The sequence below is a fragment of the Mustela erminea genome, chromosome 1 (assembly GCF_009829155.1).
Source record: "Mustela erminea isolate mMusErm1 chromosome 1, mMusErm1.Pri, whole genome shotgun sequence".
In the NCBI taxonomy this organism is placed as follows: domain Eukaryota; kingdom Metazoa; phylum Chordata; class Mammalia; order Carnivora; family Mustelidae; genus Mustela; species Mustela erminea.
The window spans coordinates 107,710,621-107,738,420 of NC_045614.1; the positions used below are offsets into that span (position 1 = coordinate 107,710,621).

The 27,800-nt window shown below is 36.6% G+C and overlaps 1 protein-coding gene across 2 annotated transcripts in view; it reads right to left on the reverse strand.

Moving 5' to 3' along the window:
* CCDC50 (coiled-coil domain containing 50) overlaps nt 1-27,800 on the reverse strand; it is a 65,273-nt gene that overhangs the window by 1,601 nt on the left and 35,872 nt on the right. Inside the window, exons 5-11 of one of the 2 annotated variants that reach the window (XM_032337823.1) lie at nt 20,257-20,374; nt 15,442-15,969; nt 8,427-8,542; nt 7,962-8,006; nt 7,761-7,865; nt 5,881-5,960; nt 481-587 (exon numbers count right to left, since the gene is read on the reverse strand). In XM_032337823.1, coding sequence (XP_032193714.1) covers nt 481-587; nt 5,881-5,960; nt 7,761-7,865; nt 7,962-8,006; nt 8,427-8,542; nt 15,442-15,969; nt 20,257-20,374 — 1,099 coding nt within the window. The remainder of the gene's footprint in view (nt 1-480; nt 588-5,880; nt 5,961-7,760; nt 7,866-7,961; nt 8,007-8,426; nt 8,543-15,441; nt 15,970-20,256; nt 20,375-27,800) is intronic. The other variant, XM_032337830.1, reaches the window with a different exon arrangement.

Below are 27,800 nucleotides of genomic sequence, written 5' to 3' on the forward strand. Positions count from 1 at the left end.
AGTGACTCAACACTTCCCACACAGCCCCTGGTGCTCCTCACAAGTGCCTCCTTCACCCCAATCCCCTATTCACCCACCCTCCCTTTGCCCTCCTTTCTGATAACCATCACTTTGTCCTCTGCAGTTAAGAGTCTGTTTTCTTGGTTTCTCTCTCTCTCTTTTTTTTTTCTTTTCCCTTTGCTCTTTGTTTTGTTTACAGTCCCCCTTTAACAATCTGATAAAAGCTACAAATTCTCCCTAAGGGAAAATGCACATACATAGACCATCTGGCATTCAAATTAGGGTGTTCTGTTTTCTGTTTTATCTTTTATATTTTTTAACAAATGAAGAATACTATAATGATGTTCCAAAAGAAACGATAACTTATTCTGCCACTCTAGCGATCTATAAGACATCCTTTGATTTTTTCCACCATACCATGAAGATTGTTAAAAAAAAAAAAAAAAATCCTAAGCTTGATCACATATATATTTTTCTTACCTTTATGAGTGGATTCTGATTTTGAGAAATGACGCGTGGAATTATGCTGGTTTGTAAAATGAGTGTAATCCAAATCTTCAGCATCCGTCATGATAGGTGGTGGTGGCCTGAAGGGAAGTCCGAATTTAAAGAGATACTCTAATTAGTGGTGACTACAACTCCACCTCTCATTGGAATCCTTGCCTGTTGCATAACCTTGAATAAATTATTTTATCTTACTGTTCCTTTGCTTTCATATACATAATTCAATAAAAACAAATATTTTCTGAGCACCTAGTATGTAGGAAGCATTGTGCTAAGGACGAGAGAAAAAACAATTACATGTATGACTACTGCCATTGAGAAATTGACTTTCTTTTGGTAGATTTTAAGAAGAAAAAGAAGAAAAAAAAGCAAAGGATAGAAAAGAAGTAATAAAGTTAAACAAGGAAGAAGGAAAAAGAGAGGGTGAGGGTGGCGGGTCAGGAGGGAGGACAGGAAAAAAGGAAAGAGGAGGGCGAGGATATGGCTCAGCTGGTAAAATCTAGAGCAAAGTTCCTCAGTCCACTAGGTGGCAAAGCAGAGCTTAGAGAAGGAAAGCACAGTCACACACTGGCAACTTTTCATGTCAAAAGGAGACAAAATGTAAAAACACTGGGGAATTTTTATTACTCCAAAACTGTAATTATTTTAAAATCACGTGACATAGTGTTTTGTTGTTGTTGTTGTTTTTGGGTTTTTTTTTGTTTTTTTTTTTTTGCAAACTCTTGGCATTGATGAAGATAAGGAACAAAATCTCTCATCAGAGGTGTATTAAATGCTGCACTAGAGCATGGAACCAGAAGAGGTAACAGAGTATGTCTAATAAATGAGCATGCTGAAGGACATTGTTTGTAACCATATATGCAATCTGGAAGGCACCAGTATACTGCAGTTCAGAAAGGTATGATGAATTTGATACAAACGGCTCTGTCATGCAAGAATAAAAACAAGTGATTTTAAATTTCTCCATCAGTCTCTAAGCAGCAGGTCTCTGGGTATTTGGAGTCTGCCACAGGTCAGCACAGGATGTAAGCTTGAGGACTGTGCTATGGGCTCTTCTCAGATGATCTCAATAAATTTTCAGGACCAGTCTGCAGGGCAGCTATCACATACATACTTCAGAGTTACACTGGGTTAGATGAGGCAAGTGATCTGTCCAAGCTCACACAGTTGTTAAATGGCAGGGGTGGGGCTCAAACTCGACTCCTCTTCAAAACCAGTGTGCTCTTCACTACACTCCGCTGTGCTACACACGTGTATTTTTATCAGCAGCAGTATCTGCATTCAAGACTATACACACACGTATGTATCTTACACTTTCAAATGGTATTTGGCTTATATTTTTATATTTTCATGCTTTTGTTCTACATATATAACTAATATATAATATAATGTGAGCATAAAATGATACAGTATTTTTAATTTTTCTTATTTTTCACTTTGAACTACTTGTTTTCAAATGCTAGAAATGAAACATAGTGTTTTTCTTTCATTATTGACTAACAGTTATAACATGTGCCTTAAAAAGCAGTGTTAGTAGTTAGCAGGAAGAGTTGAGACAAACAATCTAGAATTAAGAAAGTCAACTTCAAAAAGAAGGTGGTTCAAGAAGTAGGTTAGGCCCAAGAAAACAATACTGGTTATCAGGACGGCAGAGTCTCATCTCCACTCCTCCATTAAACTCTCATATTAGGTGATCAAAACCCAGAAAAACAAAAGCCAAGTGTAACTCTCAAAACAAAACCAAACAAAAACACAACAAACAAAAACCCATGATTACTGCCTTACCATCAACCTATCAAGGAAAAGGATGCTAACGTGTGAAACAACACACGGAACTTCCATGGGCTAGGGTCTCCACGGGCTAAACAAATCAATGCTCTCAGTTTTCTTCGTATCCTGTCTGCTTAGTTTGTTTTCTGGTTTTTGTTGTTGTTGTTGTTTAAGATTTTAGAGAGGAACAGAACACATGCACACAAGCAGGGGAAGGGCAGAAGGAGAGGGAGAGACAGAGTCTCAAACAGACTCCCCACTCAATGCAGAACCAAGAGTCCACGGCTTAACTGACTGAGCGGCCCAGCCACCCTATGTCTGCCCAGTTTTTTATTACAGACCAAACAAATCTTGGCTTATGGCTTCCAGTAGTTCTATCAAGCTATCTGCCCCACTGGAGACATTGTTGTAAAGCTAAGGATATTCATATTCAAAATCAGGAAAAGCTTGCTAACCAATAGTCTGTTTCATAATTTTAGAAGTATTAGGAATACCTGTTTCCTATTGTTCTCACAAAATAATTTAAATGTTTAAGTCAGCAACACAGCCAAATACCTTTCAGAATTCACTCAAAAATCATTCCTTCAGGTGCCTGGGTGGCTCAGCCTGGTAAGCATCCAACTCTTGGTTTTGGCTCAGGTTATGATGACAGAGTCCTGGGATCAAGTCCCAAGTAAGGCTCCCTGCTCAGTGGAGTCTGCTTCTCCCTCTCTCTCTCTCTCTCTCCCCACCCATACCCCCACTCATACTCTCTCTTTCAAATAAATAAAATTAAATTAAATAAGTCATTTCTTTTTTTTTTTTTTTTAAAGATTTTATTTATTTATTTGACAGAGAGAGATCACAAGTAGGCAGAGAGGCAGGCAGAGAGAGAGGAGGAAGCAGGCTCCCTGCTGAGCAGAGAGCCCGATGCGGGACTCGATCCCAGGACCCTGAGATCATGACCTGAGCCGAAAGCAGCGGCTTAACCCACTGAGCCACCCAGGCGCCCCTAAATAAGTCATTTCTTTAAGAGGCCCTCCAAGATACCCGGACCAGGCAATCTCCTTATTCTCTTATAATACCATGCACTTTTCATCCAAAGCATTTAACATGGTAATAGTTATTTATACTATTGTTCAGATGATACATTTCATCAGAACAAAAAACAGTTCTTTCTTGTTAACTGCTGCTTACTCTAACTATGGGCAATTATTAGGACACTCAACAAATATCTGATGAATGACTAAGTAGAGATAAATATATTTCATACTCATAAGAATGCTGTAGGAACTGAATGAGATTTTTTAAATGCTTATGTTTTTCTAAGGAAAGAATGCAAATAAAATACCAGGAGTATGATGAGTATAAAATCCTACGCTTTAAAAGATTTTGGAACTTGGTTGAAACTTTTCTCAGTTATAAAATGTCTAAATTAAGTCAGATTGCCAACTAACTTTGCATTTCCTTAGAGAGGGTAGAAAATCTTGTAATGGACAAAGAAACTGATTTTGGACCATGAGTGTTACAAGCTCTCATGATAATTTGTTTTCCCTCTACTACTATTATCACTATACTGAAGTAAACTTCTAGACCTAGGATGTTCCGTGATCCTTAAATCCATCTCTTTCTGTACAAACAGGTAAGTAAATCCACCATACTTAAACATGAAGGAGGAAATAGAAAATGTGAAAGAGGAAACCACAGACTAACCAGAAAGCATATATTCTAATATTAGTTGTACAAGATCTGTGGTAATATGCTTACTTTTTAACTATGAAATACAAATTTCATAAAATTCTCATTTTTATTTTGTCACCTATATCTAGATCTATATCTATACACATGATCTTTCTATAACTGACACTTAAAGACAAATGTTCCCTTCAAGTCAATAAAAGACTTCAGTTCTATTAGTCACAGGTCACTTTCACTCATTTAAAATAGCTATTTTTAATACTGGATCATTTGTTTATTCATCTTCAATATACCAAATATTTTTAAAGTAACTTACATTTCAGAAACTTGTTTTCAACTTCAATACATCTTTTTTAAATAGACATTCCAGACTGCTCTATCATATCTGATGTCAAAATTATTAGTGTTTAAAGTGCCCTAAAATTTAGGAGACTACAGAAAAACCCAAAAGATGTTTTAATTCAGTTGACTAAAGAAAACGTAATAAACCACTTATTTACCTACTGAGAAGACATTAATTACTTCTTATTTTACTTGGATATTGCAGGGATGAAAATAAAGTCTGCCTTAAAAAAACCTTTGGCTGCTGGGGAGAGGGGAGTATGGAGAAGATGGTTGGGTAACGGGCATTGCAGAGGGTCTGTGCTATGGTGAGTGCTGTGAAGTGTGTAAGCCTGACGATTCACAGACCTGTACCCCTGGGGCAAATAATACATTATATGTTAATAAAAAAAATTAAAGCAAAAACAAAAACAAAAACCTTTGGCATGTGCTTACTTAAAATATATAAGAAGAATTAACTTTAAACAATTGATAGAATATACTACTGTTGCCCCAAGAGCCTTACAAACCTGAGGTAGTTTTCTGAAGGATATTATCTTCTAAGAGCCCGTGGGTTTTAAAAATAGAATACAGCCTTTTTTTTTTTTTTTTTTTTAAAGTAGGTAGGTGTAGAGCCAACATGGGGCTTGAACTCATGACCCTGAGATGAAGACCTGAGCTGAGATCAACAGTCAGATGTTTAACTGACTGAGAGACTCAGACATCCCAAAACAATTTGGCCTTCTAAGGACACTAAACATATTCTCTTTAAGCCAAAAAGTCTAGCAGCTTAAGTGTGGGCAGTGAGTAGCAACAGCAGTGTATATTTTTCAATGTGATAAAGCTAATACATATATTAATAATTAGGACCAATATTCAAAGTTTTAAAAGAATTTTCAAAATGTGAAATTTAGTGTTAATTCTGTCTTTCTGTATATAATATTCTTTCTATTCCAAACAGGTTTTTTTTTTTTTAAAGCCACAGGAAGCAATAAAGGACAAAAAGAACAAAAAAAGGTTGCTTCCTCAGAGACTTAAATATTGCTAACTTGAGGTAGGAGGTAGAAAGATTGCATATACTCCTTGAACTATGACCCAAGGCTGTTTGAGAGAAGTCCAAAAGTACATCTACTATAGCCACAGCTATTTGATCTAGTTGGATTTAGAATAGTCTGCCATGTCTCAAGTAGGTGCCAAGACTTTGAGATTCACGCAGAAATGAACTTAAGTATGTGTAAATATCAAGCACACACCAGTATGACCATGAAACTCAGTAAAACTTCAAAAGCTGAGATTTTACTGGGAAATTGTTTAAGTTCATCCCTTCTTAGCTGAGGGCTGTGAATCCAAAGACAAGAACTTGTCCTAACAAAAATCACATCATTCTTTATATGCCCTAGTTTCTGTAAAATTATGATCTTCCTGATTTGACTTGATCGACCCAGTTTAAGAAACAAAGTTTGAGAATAATCCCGCAAGACTTGATACCACCTCACAACTGCCAATTTCTGGATCTCCTCTCCAAAGAACACTCTTCTCAGACTATCCACATCTCCTTACTCACCCCAAGGTCAAGTTCCTCACTCCCCTTTCCAGGTGGCATCTTACCGTGCTGGCCTGTCATTCTTAGAACGGTGAGGGTCATCACTCTCTTTCGACTTTGAGTGTGCTGATTTAGTTGTTTTTGGCTAAGGATAGGAAAAAAGAAAAAAAAAAAAAAAGGAAGAAAAAAAGAGAAAAGAAAAGAAAGGAAAAGAAAAGAAAAAGAAAAAACATACATATAGAAAACAGCAAATGGTAAGATTGTTAGGTTTAGAAAATATCTAAATCATATCAAACTATAGCAATTTCAACTTACGTTCACATGAACAACAGTAAGATATTTTTACATACAGTCACTCAGATAAAAAAAAATTATAGTCACAAACCTATGCTGGAAGTGGTCAGTATAGCCAGATGAGTGGGCTAACTACACATCAACACGCTCCCTGACAGCAGTGTGCCTGGTCACCCATTATTAACATAAAGCTGCACAACAGCTGACAAGAACTTCCCGAGAATGTAGGTCTGTGCTCTTAAACTTATTTCTGAACATGTGACTTGGGGATGGTGATTTTCAAGCCAGGAAACTAAGGAACATTCAATTCAACCTTTCTATCAGAAGAACGATGCCAGCACCAATTACAGAATCTAGGAACTAAAGAAGTCTTGATACTTGCTAGAAGTGTGGCCTTTCCCTTTTATTGCTTGATTTGTGATTTTTAAAAATACTCACTTCTTCACAGTTGAGCTAACAAAGAATCCGAGTAACTCCTGGGCAATTATTTGTAGCTTAACTTATAGAGCAGAAGCATTTGGGAGCCCTTCTACTAAAATGAAATACATTTGTTAGGAAAATCCTGAATTACTAAAAGGGTAAAAGAAAGAAAGACCTATACATAATTAATAATGCTTTCATTTGATTTCAAACTGACAACTGAATAACTGAGCAAGAGGAAACAGTAGAGCAATGCTGTTATCACGGTTTCTGTCTTCTTTTTCCTCCTAATCGGTGCTGAAACCAGAGACCCAAGGGAGGAATTTGTTCGAGAGAGAAAGGACAGTGCTAAACATCACTATGGCTTGGATACACACCTGAGCTGAATCTTCTCAGGCCTAGTACAAACTCCCTCTCTGAAAAACCTTCACCTTGGGAATTCTTCCTCCCTGCAACTCTGCTGTTCTTCTACTCTGCTTTCTTCAGCCAGCTTGACCTTGTATCTGTTCGCAGTCTACACTGTCCTCTTTACCCTCCTACATTTTACAGTATTATGAGGAAACTGTATGTTTGCCCTTCCCTGTTAAGTGCAGAGCAGTGCACTGCACACAGTAACTACTGAGTAATGTTTGTGAACCTGGACCTGCAACTACCATGAACAACAATGACATTACTTTACAGCAGAAGAGATGGCAGCCACTACTCTGTCTAGTGTTTCTAACTGATGAGGGGAAGATGATAGTTCAAGCTCATGCTAGACGGTTCCTACACTCTGACCTAAGCCTTGGTTGCTAGTGGTATCTGTCGGTTTGCCACAGATCAAGTTATGTCAGAGGAAAGAAAAATTATGGGCACATGATCATGGATGGACAATAAAAGCACACAGAAAAAGCAGAGAGAGAAAAAGAAAAGGTCACTGGTGAAATAGGAAAGCATGAGAAAATACTACATTCTCCTGTAAGGTAAATATTAGTAAAACTAAGGTTGCTTATGACCAGAGGCATCTGTACCTCAACTGATCTTAAAATCAATGGAATGAGTTTTCAATCTTAGCAGTAATCTTTTCACAGTTACTTTGAAGAATTAAGTTTCTTTGTAATGAAGTCACTTTTACAAATTAGATCCATATATGCAATACAGATAATTTGTAAACACTAAATATAGTTGCAGAATTTACCCTAAAAGTAGAGTCCCCATTACAAAAACCAGAGAAACAATAAACAGAACTTACCTTCCAATCAGGGTCGTGCTTCCTTTTGTCCAAAGATGATTTCTCCCGCTCCTTGGCCTTCTTATAAGCTTTCTTTTCTTCAGCCATGAGAAGTCTAGCGATTTCCTAAACAAAATCCAGTCAATACCATTGATTGCAGAGTTGTGGGCAAAAACTACTGGATATTTCTAAAGAGTACTGGCCAAACGAATATGAACTCACCTCATCCTGGGCTACTTGAGCTGCTCTCATGTCCACCTGGGTAGCCTACAGTATAGAAATACACAAAATTGAGTCATTTAACTAGAATCTGTGTTGTCCATTTTAAAAAAATCTTCCATAAAAGTAAACTGGTATTTCAAACCAGCTGTAATTAACATCCCTGAAGTTTAGTTAGTATACTTTCACCAGCCAGAGCAGGGGCTATTTTTATCAAATTCCACACCAGATTACTAAAGGATTATCAGGACTCAATGAAAGAGAGAAAGGGATATGGAATTTTGTTGCTAATGTTTACTCAGTAAGTAGAACTGAACAATCTATTCCCATTGTCTTGATTTTTCCACCAATAAAAAGGTACCAGCTTCTCAACTCATAGAGGTTCATTAAGCCTATAATCTCAAGAATGATTCAATTCAAGAAAACCTAGTGATTATCACCTAAAGTTCTACGTGAAAATTTACTCACCAAAATTTCTTCTTCTTGCAGTTTTCTGGCAATTTCAGCATCATACCATTCCTGATCTCTGTGGGCCACTCGTGAGGGAGTAGAGAGAGCTTCTTTCATCCCTCTTGGCTTCATTCCTAGAAAAAACTCAATGTAATAAGGCAACTGCATTTGTTTTCTGAAAAGGTGCAAAAGTTAAAGTTCTTCTTTAGTATCTAACACTGACAACACTGCCACCACTACAGAATTCCGTGTAGGGTGCACGTGAAATAAGTTTTTCCCTTAGGCACAGAAGCGGCAATGCAGATTATCCACACATTGAAACAAAGTTACCCACACAAAACCACCAGGCAAAACTCCCCTTTCATATAGTTTCTTCAACAGCAGAAAATCGCACAATGAACTGTAAGTGAGGCTTTTGCAAAAATTGCTAGTAAAAAAAAGGTGAAGTCACTGAAATTAAAAAAGAAAAATAGAGTAAGGAGAGTCAGAAGAGTTGGGAGTTTTAAAGAGGCTGAGGAGTCAAGACTGGAGGAAATGAGGCTCTTCCTTCTATTTAACTCAGCCTTGCATACTTTACTTCAGGGGGAACAGAAACAGTATCACCAGGGAGCTATGTGACAGTACCTGCGAGCCCACAAGAGGCCCTACCATAGTTTCCGCTCTGATGGTCAACAAACCCACTTGCTTTAGATCCTTCCTGTAGCTTTGATTAGTTCAGTGTTGTTGCTAAATTTTAGGGAAGATATAACATAAGGGAAATACCAGAGAACAAAATGAATGACTTTGATTTCTACTCCTCTGAGGGAAAAGGAACATGGGGGACTGATGGGGAATTGTGGCATTTTACTTTGAAACGTTATAAACAACATGTAGTCCTTTTATAACTTTTTTTTTATAACTTTTAATCAAGTGGTAGCTGCTAATGTTTATTTCAAAATTGCAGATATCTCCCTCTTTGTATCTTGTATTAATTACAATTATTCAACATTGTAAATGTATTGGATACAGAAGTAATAACAATTTTCAGTGCCATGAACATGATTAACCATCTGGAATAGTAACTTCCAGTAAAGGGACTACTGAAGGGAGAAAGAAAATTTACTACTAACTGCCTACTTCTTTGTATCAGTGGTTGTCAACTCTAGCTATATATTAAACTCACTTGGGATGCTTTAAATAAACATAAAAATCTTCAACTCAAACCTCAAGGATTCTAACTTAGGTAGCCTGGATGAGATCTGGTTGTTTTAATCCTAATAGTTGATGCTTGCTTGAAAATGGCATTGAAACTATTAGTTTACTATATTATATCCATCAAAATAACCATACATTAAAATAATGTTTATCAAAATGCCTCACTGCACTTGACAAAAAGTAAAGGAAAAAATACAACTAAATTCTGGGCACATGAAGAAATTTAAATTATTTGGAGAAGTCTCTCTTTGTAGAGCTTTACACCTAGTTTTGTGGTAAATCCACAAGCCATGTATTCATATGTCTTCCCCCACAAATACAGACTATTAAACCTGGATTTCTTAACTTCAGGCCTATTAGCACCTGTTTATTCAGAATACAGAATTCACTTCAGTTTCTCATCACCTCTAGAGCTACTGAATCTTATATTCTGGGCTAGTCTGAGCTGGGCTGGCTTTAAAACAGATTTCTGAGTGGTTTGGGACAGTCAGGAAACAGAGATATTCTCAAGAGTGAATCATATTTAAATGAAATAGTAAACCTCCCTGAGTTATCATTAGTTTGGTCATAACTGGAAAACAGTATTTCAGGGAAAATAAGTGAAATTATATAGGGAGCTGGAATTGAACAAAGTTAGTGGAAAAGAGGTTGTGATATTATTCTCCTATCTATAGGAAACTGATACTTCTCTAAGCAGCTGAGTCTCACAGCAAAGATTACAGTTAGGCCTTTTTCCTTCCATTTTGCCACCAGTGAAAAAAAACAACAGAGTGGGATGTGTTCAGATTTTAACACACTAAACCCTCTCCACTCTTACTCTACACCACAGAATTCACTAAGAAAACATTTTGTCTTAGTATCTTTCAAAGACACTTAGAAGACATTCAAGTGAAATAGTCAAATGAACAAACTTAATTGGTTTGACAGGGTGGTAAGACTGTCACTTCCAGGCAGTTTAAAAGAAAATGATACACAGGTCAATGGAACAGAATAGAGAGCCCAGAAATAAATCCATGCATATATGTTCGATTGATCTATGACAAGGAAGCCAAGAATATACAATGGGGAAAATACAGTCTCTTCAATAAGTGGTATGGGTAGAACTGGACAGCTCCATGCAAAAGAATGAAACTGGACTTATACTATAAAAAAATAACTCAAGTGGGGGTGGCTGGGTGGCTCAATGGGTTAAAACCTCTGCCCTTGGCTTGGGTCATGATCCCAGGGTCATGGGATCAAGCCCCTCATCAAGCTCTGCACCGGGCTCTCTGCTCAGCTGGGAACCTGCTTCCTCTCTTTTTCTCTGCCTGCCTCTCTGCCTACTTGTGATCTCTCTTTGTCAAATAAGTAAATAAAATCTTAAAAAAAAAAATAACTCAAGTGGATTACAGACCTGAACATAATACCTGAAACCATAAAACTCTAAGAAGGAAACATAAGCTCTTAGAAATGATTTTTTTTTTTTTATTTGACACCAAAAGTAAAAGCAACAAGAACAAAACTAAACAACTGGTACTATGTCAAACTGAAATGCTTCTACACAGCAAAGGAAACCATTAACAAAATGAAAAGACAACCTATGGAATGGGAGTAAATATTTACAAATTTAGTAAGAAATTACTATCCAAAATCTATGAAGAACTCATCCAACTCAATAGCAAAAAACAATCTGCCTTAAAAATGGGCAGATGTTCTGAATAAATATTTTTCCAAAGACATAGAGATGGCCAACAGGTACATGAAAAGGTGCTCCACATCATTAATCATCAGGGAAATACACATCAAAACCACAATGAAATTTCATTTTGCACCTGTTAGAATGGCTATTATCAAAAAGACAAGAAATAATGAGTGTTGGTGAGGATGTGGAGAAAAGGGAACACTTTGTGCACTGTTGGTGAGAATGTAAACTGGAACAGCCACTATGGAAAACAGTATGGAGGTTCCTCAAAAAATTAAAAATAGGACTACCATGGGATCCAGTAAATTCCATTTTTGGATATTTTTCTGAAAGAAACCAAAACACTAACTCAAAAAGATATATGTACCCCCATGTTCACTGTAGCATTATTTACAAAAGCTAAGAATGGGAACAACCTAAGGGTCCATCAACATATGAACAGATAAAAAAATACGGTATATATACAATGGAATATTATTCAGTTATGAGCAAAAACATTTAGCCATTTGCAACAACATGGAAGGACTCTGACAGCATTATGCTAAGTCAACTAAGTCAGCCATAAAGAAACAAATACTTTATGACCTCACTTTATAGAGAATCATAAAAAAAAAAAAAAAAGAAAAGCACTCATAGATACATAGAACAGACTGGGAGTTGCCAGAGGCAGAGGGTAAGGAGTGGGCAAAATGGTTGAAGGGGGTCAAAAGGTACAAACTTCCAGTTATAAAATAAGTAAATATGGTTTAGCTATTGGTAATAATACTATACTGCGTATTTGAAAGGTGTTAGAGAATACATATTTTTTTTGTTAAGAGAGTACATCTTAAAAGTTCTCATCACACGAAAAACATTTGTGCTTGTATATGGTGATGAATATTAACCAGATTTATGAACATTTTACAATATACACAAATATTGAATCATTTCACTGTACACCTGAAACTAAACTAGTATGTTAATTATACCTCAATATAAATGAATGCATGAATGAATGAACAGAATAGTTAATGAGTAAGTATTTGAGGTAATATCTCTCTAAGTCTCAAATATCTAGTGGAGAAACAGTTTATTTGAACTATTGATATGTCATTGAAATGTACATGTCTCACAAGCAAAAAAACTCAATTATTAGATTTCTGGCAGGACTGGTGACTGCATGCAGTATGCTCAGTACCAGAAGTAAAAAGAGCTTTTTTAAGTATATAAGACAAACTTCAGACACTACATTGGAAGTCTACGCATTTCATTATAGAAAACGGAGATGCTTTAAAAATGTTAAAAGCGGAGTTAATTGAAGGAAATTAACAGAATGGCTGCTCTTATCTCAGTAGACTTAACAATCCAAAAACTAGCTTCCAAAAGATCAGGTGAGGGCTGCCTAGGTGACTCAGTCAGTTAAGCATCTGCCTTCAGGTTCAGGTCATGATCCCAGGGTCCTGGGATCAACTCCCCACTAAGCTCCTTGCTCAGTGGGGAGTTGGCTTCTCCCTCTGTCCCCCTACCCTACTCTCTCTTAACTCTCAAATAAATAAATAAACTCTTTAAAAAAAAAAAAAAAAAGATCAGGTGAGCCATACTTAATGGCTGCACATTCTTTTATTTATTTATTTATTTATTTGTTGACAGAGAGAGATTGAGAGAGGGAGGAGAGGAGAGAGAATTCGGAGCAGGCCCCAAACTCAGTGCAGAGCCTGAAAGGAGACTCAATCTCATGATCCAAAGATCGTGACTGCAGTCAAAATCAAGAGTTGGATACTTAACTGACTGAGCCACCCAAATGCCCCTGCACATTCAATTCTTAATTTAATTCTTGCTTGTCTTTTGTTCATCATTCTCCAGTTTAGGACACAAGAACCTTCCTGAACAAACACAAATAAAGCTTACCTTTAAATTCTCACACAATAAGCTAAAATTATTAGAAGTATTAATACTGAAGACACATTTATCCCAAATTTGGAATAAGGTAAGATGAGGACTGATAGATTCTTGAATATCATGCAAGAATATTTTTTAATAAGCTAGTCTGAAGCTTAGGGAATGTCACAGCAGAAAGATATAAATGTCTTATGGTCCTAAGAGGCTGGAAGTTAACCAGCAGGAAGTAATAAGCTGTTATAACTTAAAAGTTCATTAGAGAACTTACCCTCATAGGAGATAGGGTTTTAAAGTCCTTCAGAAAGTTAACTGATCTTATATTTAATTTAGCAATTGTATTTTGCATTCCTTTTTCAACTGACTATGCAAATTCTGTTAGACCTAGCTCTTTGTCATCCTGGTAGTTTCTTCATTACTAACTTAAACAAAACTTTGGCTTATGCTAACAACTTTAAGAACTGTGCTTTTATAAAAACAAGAATAGACACCAGTATTTAATAATTGCATTTTAAGTAATCTTCTATTCTAGAGGGTCACAAAATCAAATACCTCAAATCTCTAGGAAGGTAAAATTTGTAAAGATGAGTACAGAATGACAGATCAGCAGCTACACTGTAGCCATTTTAGTAGCTGCCTAGCCACATTGTTTTTTTAAACTACTGGGGGGTGTGGGGGTAGCAGGGAAGAGGGAGTTTACCCACAATTCCAGTAGGAGGGTTGTGAATCAGTGTTTTATTTCATATTAGCTTTACCTTTCTCAAGCCTGTTTAAGAAAGCCTCAAGTATAATGAAAAGCCATAACCGGCTCTCAAAGCATACTTAAAAAGCAGAATCACAGAATCAGAAATGTAGAGATAGGAGCAATCCTTCACCATGTTATGACTCCAACATACCTTTCTACATTTGGATATAGATAGTATAACTTGTTATAGAGAGATCATATCACTGCCTCCTCTACTCCCACATAGCTCTTTGTTCAAAGTACATCTAATTTGTAATTGTTTACATTTATTCTACTGACTTATACCTCTGGGGCTCAGATCCAAGCATATATCCCAGAACATAAAGCCTGAGGCAGAATATTTTCAGCAGATACTCAATGTGGTTGCTGAACTGAAGTTTCATTTTCTTTACGACCTCGTCTTTTAATAGCTTAAATGACTAACATCATAGGAAGAGATAACATGTAGAAGAAACCTACCAAATCCACCTGAATCTGCAACGTAGAAACCAGTTCCAGACCCAGAAAAAGTGGTTGGCTGGGCAGTGAGAAGGAAGAAAATAAGAACAGATGCCTCCATGGAACTCCCCAGTAACCCTCGTGTCTCTGTAAAACTTCAGGAAGAGTAAAATAGAATGAGGGAGAGGAGTATGGCCTGATTATGGCTGATAGTGGTACAGCCACAAGGAAAACATCACCACAGCAGTTTCCAGATAAGAACAGAGAAAACCATTACTGTGTCAATGAAGGATGTCAGAGCCTCAAAGATGCCAGAAAATTTGAGGCTCAAGTCTAACATTCACCTCATTCCAAACAAACCCCAAGAACAGAACGTACCCAATACTGACATTTCAGAACACCAACTGCAGTCTTAGAGTCTAGATGGTTACAGCTTAGAAAGAAACTTAAGGCAATGGCCTTCCAACTTAAAGTACAGGTCAAAAACAAATCCACCCCACCAGAAGAAAGTACAGAAATGATCATATGAGATCCAGAAAGCTGCCTCTTTAGGAAACAGCCCAGCTGATTCTGACAAAAATAGCCCAAGGCCCACAATTAGAAATATGCTGTTATAACAGACTGCCTAGTCAATCTCTCACTTTACAAATGGGAAAGATGAGACCAAGAGAAGCTGGTACTTCCAGACTCATTGGTTATCTAGTTTGGCAAATACTATGAAGACAGTGTCAATACCTCTTACTTACAACCAGAAATTCAGGAGCTTTGATTTGGTATCTGATCTCTGGTATACGGTCTTGGCAAATGAAGAAGTGTATCCAGGACGGGCACCTCCACTGCAATCTGGGGCTAAAAGACCTTTGTAAGGAACTGGTGTATTTTCTTAGAAAGCAGTAGGAGAAAGGTACAAATATTTTTCCTCTTACTGTAAAGTTGATTTTAAGTAGATACCTTTTATAATATTTGGCTCCAGGATTTATTTTAAAGCCATGAGTATAAACTAAAGATAAAGAATAGGTTGCTTAAGATGCTTATTAAATACATTCGCTTGTATACATATACAGGATACCAGGACTTTCAAAGTGACTGTCCTTTATTACCTGTGTCATGGAGCTGGAGCTGTTCCTCACTCTCTGAGAAGGGAGGAGTCCTGGGCCTGTGTTTCCTTTGTCTGTGCTCACCTTTCCCATGGTCCCTCCCATAAACAGCTTCCTTGCAATGAAGCCCTGCTTTCTGTGAAGACTTGGGTGAAAGTTGGTCTTGGTGTCTGGACTGCTTTTCCCAATTCCAAGTTCGATGGATACTGTTAGCCTCCCCATCATCAAATCCAGTACTCAGAAACACCTCACCACTGATCTTGGGAAGTGGAGGTCTCCGAAGTCTCTCATGATCAGACCGTTTCCTTTCACGCTGCTCTGTGTCAGTTTGGGAACTGGCCCTCACTTTGCCCAAGCTATAGGATGACAGACATTTCCCTGATGAACAATGATCTTCTAGTTCTTCCAACTTCTCCACTGGATGTTTGGATTTCTTGTTCCTTTGCTTCACAGTGTTTCCATCACTTTGGAGTCTACATGACCTTGAGACTCCAGAACCCAATTCCCTTGCCCTCCTGGACTGTGGCTGGTCTGAGTGGAAGTGGAGGGATGTGAAAAATAGAAATGCAGGTTAACTTAATGAGAGTATGAACTCACTATGCAGGAAAGACAGGGCCCAAGTTTAATGTATTTTAAAATGGAGAAGACTACTTTGTCAACTTAACTGAAAATAGGGGACAGGCATTTATTGGAATGGTCCATGTATACATGAAGGATTCTGGGTATTCAGTCAAAAACGTAAAAGACTAAAATAAAATTATGTTAAATAAATCTGAAAGAAGAGCTTGATTATGAATAGGGAGTTAGTATAGTACTTTGATATTTGCCAATAACAAAAACCACAGTCATTAAATGTTAAAGTCTACTTATAAAACCAATTTGGAACTACTGTGGGGAGAAAATAGGGATTGAGAGAGTCTTATAAAACAGAAAACAACTAAGCCTGGTGATAACTAAGCATTCCAGGAAGAGACTTTCAAATATTCTTATTGGAAATGACAATAAATCTCTATCAGAATGCTGCTAGTTTCCATTTCATTTGGAGACATGACCCAGATTTTAGTATTTCCCTACTCTCTCCCAGCCATGCAGTTCAATGTGGAAGAGGATGGAATAGACAATTTTAAGTGAGTAAATGACCCTGTTATCTTTAGACAACTCTGCTCCCAAACTTCCTTAACTTTGCCAGAGGAAAAAATTAAAAAGGGATGCCATAACAGAATACAGGAAAAGGAGTCACTTCCACCCCTGTATTCATTTCAAAAAATGAGTCGATACTGTATTCTTTGTATAAAAATACAGTGTGTGCTAACTATACAAGTCCCAAATGTAACACAAAATAGCACATAGAGGGGTGCTTTTGTTAGATCTCACTGAGGCAGGAAGATACTATGAAAATGAAGGAAAGATATTACTGTGCACTTTGCAAGGCATATTTAACGACAAGGCATATTTAAGACTCAATACATTCTAGAATAAAAAGATATCCTAATTCCACAGAAAACTGGTAGATTAGCTAAAATACCTTTCCTATTGAAATTACCCACTTGCTGAATTGCATTTGAAACAGCTACCCCAATTTGATGGGACATAGAGGAAATAATGAACTATATATTTTCTTAATTTTGGGGGGTTTTGTTTCTTTTTTTTTTTTAAGTTTGTTATTGCTAATCAAATAAAGGAACAGAAAGGAAGGGGAGATACACACTAAATGTATCACTGATGTCATCAGGGTTCTCAAAACCTTAATCATTTCTTCTTGGGTTTTCCAGAAGAAAAGAAAATCTGCTTCATAGATATCTAAATTAAAAGCTGTCTTCCAAAAAGTTTACAAAATTATCTACAGAACTTTTGATTAAATTTATTTTTTACATAAAAGTGAAAAAGAACAATTATTCTCTATGATAGAGGTATCTATTCTTTTACCAAACTATTATTTTAAGTATATCTTGACAATTGAGAAAGAATCAATTGACTACTGCTGTGAATTATTAATATAATATTGACTCGCTACTTAAATGATGACCACATCCAGGGAACAATGGTTTAGTGTTAATACCAGTGTTCCCACAGAGAGCTGCATGAATGAAGTCTGCCTTCCAGCCCACCAAAACAAGAAGGGCTTTGTTTCTGACATGGATATGTGAGACTATGATTGTTTTGTTGTTGTTTTTAACTCTTTCTAAAAAGTTAACTAATATTAGTACTTCTACTTTAGGTAAGTGTGCTCCAAGAATCAGAACAGAGCTGTCACTATATTTTCACAGAGTTGACAGGAAAAATACATGTTGTCTAGTTCACTTGTGATAACTTTAAACCTCAGAAAGAAAAAAGACTGAGGTGGGGGAATCTGCTTGAATCTTTTGAAACCCTATCCAGTTTAAGGACTGAGACTTGTATATTTCTTGAGACTAGGTTATTTGGCAAATATAATTAACTTACTTATAGCCAATGCATATATATTTATATGCACACATACATATATATATATAAACATTTGTGTGCTTCCATGTTTGTCTTTCAAAATAAGATGATTTTTGTATAGATACGCAAGATATTGTTGTATACACATAATACTGATATATGCATAAACAATAGTACTTAAGAGTTTAAGTCCTCACCAAAATTACATTATTTGATCTTCTCAAAATCCATGTGAAGGATTTATTTTTAAAATCTCCATTTTATCAATAAGAAAAAGGCTTACTGTGATTACAGTAGATAACTTCCCAACACTACAATTGTTCTATAGAAGGGATGAAACTTGAACTAAGGTCTTGTGACTCCAAAAGCCTGATTAAAAAAAAAAATGATCCATATGCCTATGATACAGGTATGGCTTTGAAAGAAAAACATGGATTCACAAATGAACAAGACAGCATTTCAGCTGATATCAATCTGACATACACTTTAGATAATTTCAAATTTGCAGAAAATCTACAAATGATCATTTTTAAGATTTAAACTTAAGAAAATAAAAGCTAAAAAGAAAACCACTTCTATAATGTCTACTTTAATTATTATATAATTAAGGCAAAAATCATAGTATACATAAAGATAGAGAAGTACGATTAAATAATATCCCTATGTGTTGGGAAAAGACCACTGCAAAGGAATAAGGATTACACTTTACACTTTGTGCATGTGAGCTGAATTATAATGTGGTTTCTGTGGAACTCATCTTGGTCCAACTCAAAGGCAAATGAATGAGGTTTACACATGTTCCGCAAACTATAAACTCGCAGAAACAACACAATTGAAGAGGAATTCTAATATTTATATGCATATGCTCAGGAGGTCACAACTTCATGATTTTTTTTTTTTTAACTTTAAGAAAAACCACTGAATTCTTAACATAGTCTCCTGCCCTAGAGGATGACAGCACTCTGGCTAAATCAACCAGATTTGAGTCCCGACTGAAATTAGCCAAAGGTTTTAACAGAGGAAGGCCAAAATTAATACTTTAGTATACTTAGTTACTTGCCATCCTAATGTTTTTATAGACTTAATAGTTTCAAATGGTTGTTTTTATTTGCAGTGAACATGATTGCAGAGCAGAAATAAAAAACAAATGAAAAACGCCATAGCACATTTCTAAGCTTTTAATTAAAGCTGAAGAATAAACTCTTTGCCTTCTGGTCTCTAGCTACAGAAATATATGGCAATATTTTTTTTTTCTTCTTAAATGATGTACTACATGATTTCATTAAAAAAAACCAGCATAAGGAAAATGACTATCAAGAAAGAGCTGAGCATTTTGCATATGGAAGAAGAGCACAAACAATAAATAATCAACCTGCTTATTAACAGCAGTAGAGCCAAGCTCTACTGATAACAATAAATTTAGAGCATGACTGGGTAAGATTGTACTCAACTATAATAATCCTAGCATCTACATATGCATTCCTTTCATTCTACCCATCAAAGACAAATAAATACCTGCTTCTCCTTTCCAATGAAATTATAGATAAGTACTGACAATTATCTCACAAGGGCATTGGGGATCATTGACTTTAATATCTTTACTCTTTAGGAGATGCTTCAGGTTTTACTTACTTGTTAACCTAAGTCTGGTCTCCAAGTTGAACTACAAAAAATACTGATAATAGAAATATAAGAAATGTCTTTCCTTTGACAGATCTTTAAAGAAGATGGAACAATACTTGCAAATACTCCTTTCCCAACACACTTTTAAGGTAAAGAATCACCGGCACCACAATTGCCACCACAATGCCATTGCCACCACTACACTGCAAAAGCAGGCACTAGAGAAGAGAAATTGAGAAGGGACTTCTTGTCCTCAGGAATTTTTCTATACGGCAGTCAAACAGCAAGGAAGCATCAAGGACAAATAATGAACAGAGTGTCTTAGAATTTAATTTTGTCATCAGCACACATACTCATTGGTAAACGTTTGAATAGGCAAGAGGCAGAGAAAGAAGCTTTGTTACCAGCTGATGTAGGACGTACCATCTTCATTATCCGTGGCTCTCTGCTACTTCGGACATTCTGCCCACACTCCTTGAGAAAGGCCAAGCCCAGAGACTCACCCCATTTTCTACACCCCAGTTTATGTGCTTAGAATGTAGTACAGCATTCCAAATGGCTACAGCACAACAGAATGCATGTCAAATCTTACAAAACCACAGTTGTTTTAACAGCCATAAAAATAGCTCTGATCATTCAACTAAGAACAGTTGAATTCATTAGATTCAGAGAGGATCTGGCCACAAATCCACACAGCCCCTGAGGTCACTTTACAAATTTAAAGGGGTGTCTTATGGTTGAGTCTAAGGACAGAGTAAATCATATTGTTACCTCCATTTTCGTAATAGTAACTATCTCCATAAACACTGGATCCAGAGGATTCTGGAAAGTGTTTCTTCCGCTTTTTCTCTTCCTGTAACTCCTTTTCTTGCAAAAGGCGAGCTATGTCCTACAAGTACAGAGAGAATGCTAATCAGTATGACGAGAGAATGAACAAACCTTTTACAGTGGAACAGGTTCCACCCAGTGGCCCTACAAGTCAGTAGTTTGATATTCCATTGCCAAGCTTTTGTGGGCTCTGTCCATAGCTTTCCAGACTTTCAGGTATTAAGCTCATGCTATTCAAATGCCATCCATAATAGCCCAACAGGAGTGGTGCATGATCCAGATGAACAAGAAAGACTTTTCTTTTTTTTTGTTTTCAACTAAATTTAAATCTAATTCAATCTGAAGACATACAAACCTAGCTTTCCTAAAGCTGGCTATACAATATAATTTGTAAAATACTTATTTGCAGGCCCTTTTTCCAAGCTGATGATTCAGTAAGTCTGGATGGAGAAGAGTGTAGTGTGGTAATCTATGAAACTTTATAAACTGTATGTATAATTTAATTTTAAAATTTTATAAAAGAATTCTTCTGTTGATTCTGATTTAGCTTTGCATTAAGAGCACTACTGTCATAACTGAAGAAGAGAAAACAGTATTCTTTCTGTCTCCCCCTTGCTTCATCTCCAGGCAAGTTTTTAGCGGTTACTGAGTGATAAATAACATTCTGACCCTGCCCCTAAAAGACTACCATCATCATCTGAAAACAAAGGTATGTGTAAATAATTATAATACAATTAAATCATAAATGCCTCAATAAGAGGGTAAAAATACCAATGTGAGTATATAAGAGGCAAGTCTTATTTCTGCTTAAGTTAATTAGTGCAAGTCTTTGTATTTGCGTTAGGTTTTGAATAAAGAACTGGATTCCAATAGGCAAAGTGAGGAGGGAGAACCACCTCAGAAAAAATATGAATGTTGTATTGGGAACAACCAACAGTCCATTTAGAACACAGGAAGTGAGGTGTTAAAGAGAAAGGTAAGGTTAGATAAACAGTCTGAGACTGGATCACAGGTCTTCTTACACACAATCTCAGTGTGTGTGGACTCTGGAATCCACACTGGATGGGATGAAGGCTTACTAAACGTTTGAGCTAGAAAGTTACAGTGTTCTGAATCTGAAGCTTATTTCTATGAAAGACCCACAAAATAGCACATAAACTTTGTTCCATGTACACTTTTTTGGACAGAAGGTCCCTAGGGGTTGCCAGATTCTTTTTTTTTTTTTAAGATTTTATTTATTTATTTGACAGATCATAAGTAGTAGGCAGAGAGGCAGACAGAGAGAGAGGAGGAAGCAGGCTCCCCATGGAGCAGAGAGCCTAATGCGGGGCTCGATCCCAGGACTCTGGGATCATGACCTGGGCCGAAGGCAGCGGCCTAACCCACTGAGCCACCCAGGCGCCCCGGGGTTGCCAGATTCTTACAGACCAAATATGCAACAGCATTCACTTGTGAAAAATAACAATCCCAAGAAGTTTGAGGTGCCTACTTTATATTTATAATAGGGAATATAAGAAGTGCTTAGATGTTGATATAAATTTTGAACCAAGAATTCATTACTACGCTGCCTTCTGCAATTTTTTAAATAAGTCAAAATGAAGAATATACTAAGACTGGAAGGCAAACTTCAAAAAAAATTCATCTGAATAAATGAATTACTTTCAGGTCAGTGTAGAACATTATGGATGTGGCAGCTAGGTAAATCAGCAGTGATTATCCACATACTCAGCTTTTAATGTTCATCAAAATGGCCTTACAAATCTGACCGTATGTTAAATGAATACCTAAATTCAAACTCATGAATATACTAATTAACATACTGTCTTTAATGGATTTCTATGCTGGAAGTGTCTCATAAATTTTGTGCAAGATATACATACCTTTCTACCAATCAACTACTTGATTGTCTCTCTCTATATATATGGTCATGTATCCACAAACACATACGTACTTATCTATAGATATACATACATATTTATATCTACATAGTCTATATATACATATAGATGTCAATTTATATACATATTACACACATTACCAGTCAGTCTTAAAGTCAAATGTCTTGCTTGATTCCCTAATGCATCATTTTAATAAATCTGTTACCAGATATAGCCCCTGTGCCAGGTTCATTGTATTTGGTGTCTTATAAAGTAATATATCAATCAGTTCGAGAGAGAGAGAAGTAGGACAGATATCTTGCTCTCCCAAAGCTAGTATTATTATAGTAGAGTTTCCCAAATCTCTATGCTTCTTGCAAAATAGGAAGAAAATGCAAAATTTTCCTGAGTTATCATGTTTACTAAGCACCTAACACTATAAATTGTTTGCTTTACAGAAATTTCCCTTGCTGTAACGGAGTAAAAATATAAGGGAAAATTACCAGGTCCAGCAGAAATGATTAAGTTAAACTATGCTTTAGAGACCTTATACTTGCCCTCCCGCTACTGAATTTTGTCCTAATGGATACACAGTAATAAGCCATGTTCTCAGTGTAAAGAACCAGGAAAGAAATGAGGATGATGCCACTTCTTGCCTTGCATTATCTAGTCAAAGAAAGTGCTCTTCATCAAGGAAAATAACAGTTACGGGCCTTAGCACCCAAACCTGTTGTTCTTCTAAGCTCTCAGCTCTTTTTTGAGTAAGCTTCGACTGGGTGAGAGGAAAGGCTGCCCATACTTGATGAGGGAAAGGATCAGGGCCCCACTGACAAGTGACTGCTGTGTGAAGAGCTACAGCTTCACCAAGTGCGTGTCCCTCCCCACGTTCTAGCATTACTGTGCCCTGCCTTCAGGAAGGTGATTTCAGGAGAAAGAACTTCCCCTGAAACAAACTAAAGATGACAATTAGTCACAATGCTGTGTGCAGCTTAGTCACCCATGACATAAACAACCTCCTTGGTCCTCCTCAGCTTCCTTCCTGTTAAAGGCTGGTCTAGAAGAGCATTTCCAAAGCTCTGTTTCAGAGAACACCAGTCTCTAAAGGTTCTCCAGAAAACACAAGGCACTGAGTAGAAAGCATACATTACATCTAACTCTTTAAAATGCACCTTCACCTACTTTAAAACTTTGGTAAAAGAAGCCTGTTATCTTCCTATAACAACCCAAATATACTCAAATATACTCAAATATACCCAAATATACTCAAACTTATTTTGAGAAAGACGACTTTAACATAAAAAGCATAAACTTTATGGATTTACTGTTTCACAAAATGTAACTTGATAAAACAAACCTAAAAGAACTTATAAGCCCTTCTGAAGTCAGCTTCAATTATTTTTTAATTAATCATATTAATCAGGTAGGCTTAATTTGCACTAATGTATCAAAAAAAAAAACCACTCCATAATTAGATTTCCTGGTAAATACATTTATTGGAATAAAAATTCTCCACTGTATCCAAATCTTGAAAATGTGAAACTGTGAGTACAAGACAAAACACAATTAAGGATCTCTAGATGCTAGGAAAAAAGTCATTTTAATAAAAGCATAGTTTTTTTTTTTTAATAACAAAATTCACATTTTATTTAAGTTGAAATAAACTATACAAAACAGATTTTCCTCACCAAAAATAACAGCAATATTTTTTGTATTATTCCTAGATAAAGCACAAAACACTTATTTTTGTAGGCTTTCCAGGTTTTGTTTATAAATCAAGACAAGGCAGTGGATATAGTCATGGAAAAAGACAGAGGAAAACAGACAAATCAGTTGTCAGTATGCATGGCCTCTGATTCTGCCTTAACCATGAACAAAGGTGTTCAACATATACCTGCTAAAAAGCTTATGAAGGCTAAAAACACAGTTTTACTGACTGCCTTCGATGGGCTAAATATTCTCCTACAGACCTGTAGAAAAACAGCATATATGGCCAATATTCTCAAAGTTCTTACCTATTAAGTTTTAGAAGCAAAATTATTAGCATAATTTAAAACATGCAAAGGTGAGTGCCCTAAGAGAAGCATTATCACAAACAAGGTGTAGTGGAGCCCAGAGGAGCCTAACACATCTTTCCCAAGTAGATGACAAATTACTAAATTACTGGGGCACTTGGGTGGCTCAGTGAGTTGAGTGTTCAACTCTTGATTTTGGCTCATGTAATGATCTCCAGGTCCTGAGATTGAGCCCTGCAGGCTCCACACTCAGTGGGGAGTCTGCTTGGGGTTCTCCCTCTCCCTTCCTTCTGCTCCTCCCCTCTGTTCGTATTCTGTCTCTCTCTCTCAAATAAATATATATATTTTCTTAAATTACTAAACTATTATGTTGGATTCCTTAGGCTATTTTTTTGGTTTATATGACTTTATATTGGCATCACTTCTCCCTGAAAGCTTCCACTTCCATTCCTCAATGGTAGTAGGTTTCAAACTGAGGAAATCTTTGGCATAAAATCAACTGAGGAAATCTAAAAATGTGATTGTCAAATGATCAGTGGAAAGAAAAAAAAGAAGAAAAAAAACCATTCTATTATATTGCTATACTTCTTTATCAACTAGCAATTATCACCTAATTCAGTAGGGAACTCATCATACATATAATCTTTAGAAGGTGTAAGACTGGAAAACAACATACCAATTCTATGAAGTAAAAACATCCGTATGACCAAGATAAGAGAGAAGAATTTTCTCAACTAAAAACCTTCCACTCACTCCCCCCCTTTCTGGGCATATATGTATAATCTTATTTTTATTTTTTTAAAAGATTTTATTTATTTATTTCACAGAGAGAGATCACAAGTAGACAGAGAGGCAGGCAGAGAGAGAGAGAGAGAGAGAGAGGGAAGCAGGCTCCCTGCTAAGCAGAGAGCCCGATGCAGGACTCAATCCCAGAACCCTGAGATCATGACCTGAGCCAAAGGCAGCGGCTTAACCCACTGAGCCACCCAGGCACCCTGTATAATCTTATTTTTAAAGTACCAAAACATAGGGCTTTTTTTTTTTAAGTAGCTAAAATGTACTGCTATTTGAGCTATGCTCTAAATATTAGCAGCTTACATAAATACTCTTTTAGAACATGAAATTCTAATCATTTTAATAATGTTACGAAAAAGTACCATGGTTCACACTAGATTAATTTTTAATGTACATTGGTTACTTAGTCTGTCTCTGAACAGTTCATATTATAAATGGTTTCAAACTGTTGGACTAGTGCCACAGACTTTTCATAACATGGTCATGCTAATGTTTACTTAAGCAAACAAACAAAAGTTTTGCCCTAAAATATTGCACATTAACATATATTTGGACCTAAGTTCAAAAGACACATATGTATATCTATAGATACACACACACAAACACACACATATGCTTAAGAGTTTTATTTAAAAATAACTTCAATCAACCAAACACACATTCTTTAGCTTTATGAAATGACAAATGCTTATGCTGTAACCAAAGAGAATGATCCCAATGGAATTAGCTCACTTTTTCTTAGTTACAAACTCATGCGGTCCAGTATTCCCGAAGGCTACAACCCTGCTTCAACAGGGGCCTAAGGAAAAATGCAACTACTATAGTGACACTATGTAAAAAAGTTTAAAAAAGAAAAAAGAAGAAAGAGGGAAAGGAAAGAAGGGAGGGAGGGAGGAAGGACAAGAGCAAAAAAGAAAGAGAAGGGGGAAAGTAGGGAAGAAGCAGGAGAGGGAGGCTACAATACTGGTAAGAATACTAAAGATCTTTTTTTTTTTCCTTTCTTTCATTCCTTCTTTTTTTTTTTTTTTTAAATTTTGTACATCTGTCTTCCTGCATGGAAATGCTATTTTCCTTACATCTGTGCTCTGTTAAAAAGCACAATAAAATTATACCAAAACAAAGCCAGATATGGTAATTCACCCACATGGAGTTGTGTAACTTCTCATGTACAATGCTGTTCAGGAAAAATCCTCTGCCCCAAGAGGAAAGAGGCCTTGGATTCTACATCTGGTTGTTTGGGGGGTTATAAACTACGGAAGAGAGTTGAACCCAAAAATCTGAAAATGAGATCTGGATGAAAATCAGAGAGGAATTTTCCACAGCCCTGCTTACATTTAGTAAGAGCTTACTAGCTAAGCAGACTCCACAAGGAAATAGAAGAGCACAGACAGAGAAAAAATTCAAAAAGAATTAGAACAGTTCATGAGTAACAGGCAATGTTTTTTTAAGAGTTGGGCAGAAACCTTCCACTATTATCCCATCTCAGTCTCAGTCTCCTCTGCGAGGCACAGGGACGAAAATAAACAAATATCATACATCCTTCAATGACAAGCTTTACTACTGCACATTTTATTCATTTAATATTAATAACATGCCAGTCAGCTGACAGTCCTATTTTTTGATAAGAGAAAATCTCGGCATGGTAGGCATCTTCTAATCTACGGCATCAGCTGGAAAATCAAAGAAGCTGAATGGAGTATTTAAGGCTAGTCTTAAGAAATCTCCCAACTGGATTTCTCCTTTAATCTCTCCACTGCGCTGGGGAATGGGGGCATCAGAGCAGGTAAAACGGCACTGGAAGGCAAGCTAGCTGGGAGACCTATTAAGGCAAAGAGATGCTTGAAGATTGTTCAGATCACACCAGACTGGAATACACTTAAGCCTGTTTACTCTCCCCCTTTCTAATTTAACACACATCTCTTTTTATAAGAGAAATTTTTGTTATAAAGGGCCAAGTGGTGTGGAAACGACTGTCAAGAAAGTAAAAAAGAAAGAGAAATTATTAAACTTACTATGTCCCAGAGGCCTTACATACACGATCTCACTTAAACCTCACAACAGCCCTCCAGAGTGTGTACCATTATCACGGCTTTTCCAATTTGAAACCTGAGGTTCCACATCGTGAAGTGAGATTCTGAAAGTCACAGCTAAAAGTTAAAGAGCTAAGATTCAGACCCGAAGCACTCTAACTCCAAAGTTTACTTGTTTTCTGTTGTGTCACAGGATATCTGTGTCAGAAGTGGTCAGTCAGGGAACCTGAACTATACAGACCTTTCTCTGGCATCTTACTACAGCTGGGGACAACTCATTGATTTCTTCAAGTCTGTTTCTTCATCTGAAAAAGAGTTAATTACTAAACTGCTTACTTTATCTAGTATTACCACAGGACTATTTATTGTGATTGCTGTTTAGATTCTACACGCCTAAATAAAATGTTTTGGTTTCTCTTTCTTTCCTATTTTTCCTGAATGGGCCGGGGTGGACCACAGGACACCAGTAGCATTTATAAGAAGCCAACTCCATTACTCTTATTTTTCAAATAGAAGTTTTCCTGTTTAGAAAATATAATCACTTCTTTCAGTTCCCAGTTTCACCCCCAAAGCAAAGTCTTGACTATGGAGAAGTAACACATCCTGTAATAAGAGTTCCTGTGTTGATAACAGGAAGGATAAGAAGCAATCCTTAAATCTTACTTGCAGTTCTGATTATCATAAAATCATGGTTTGTTTCTTAAAGAAACAGCTAAATACACACATACCAGGTGTCTCATGCTCACCTGGCACAGAACAAGGGGTCTTACAGG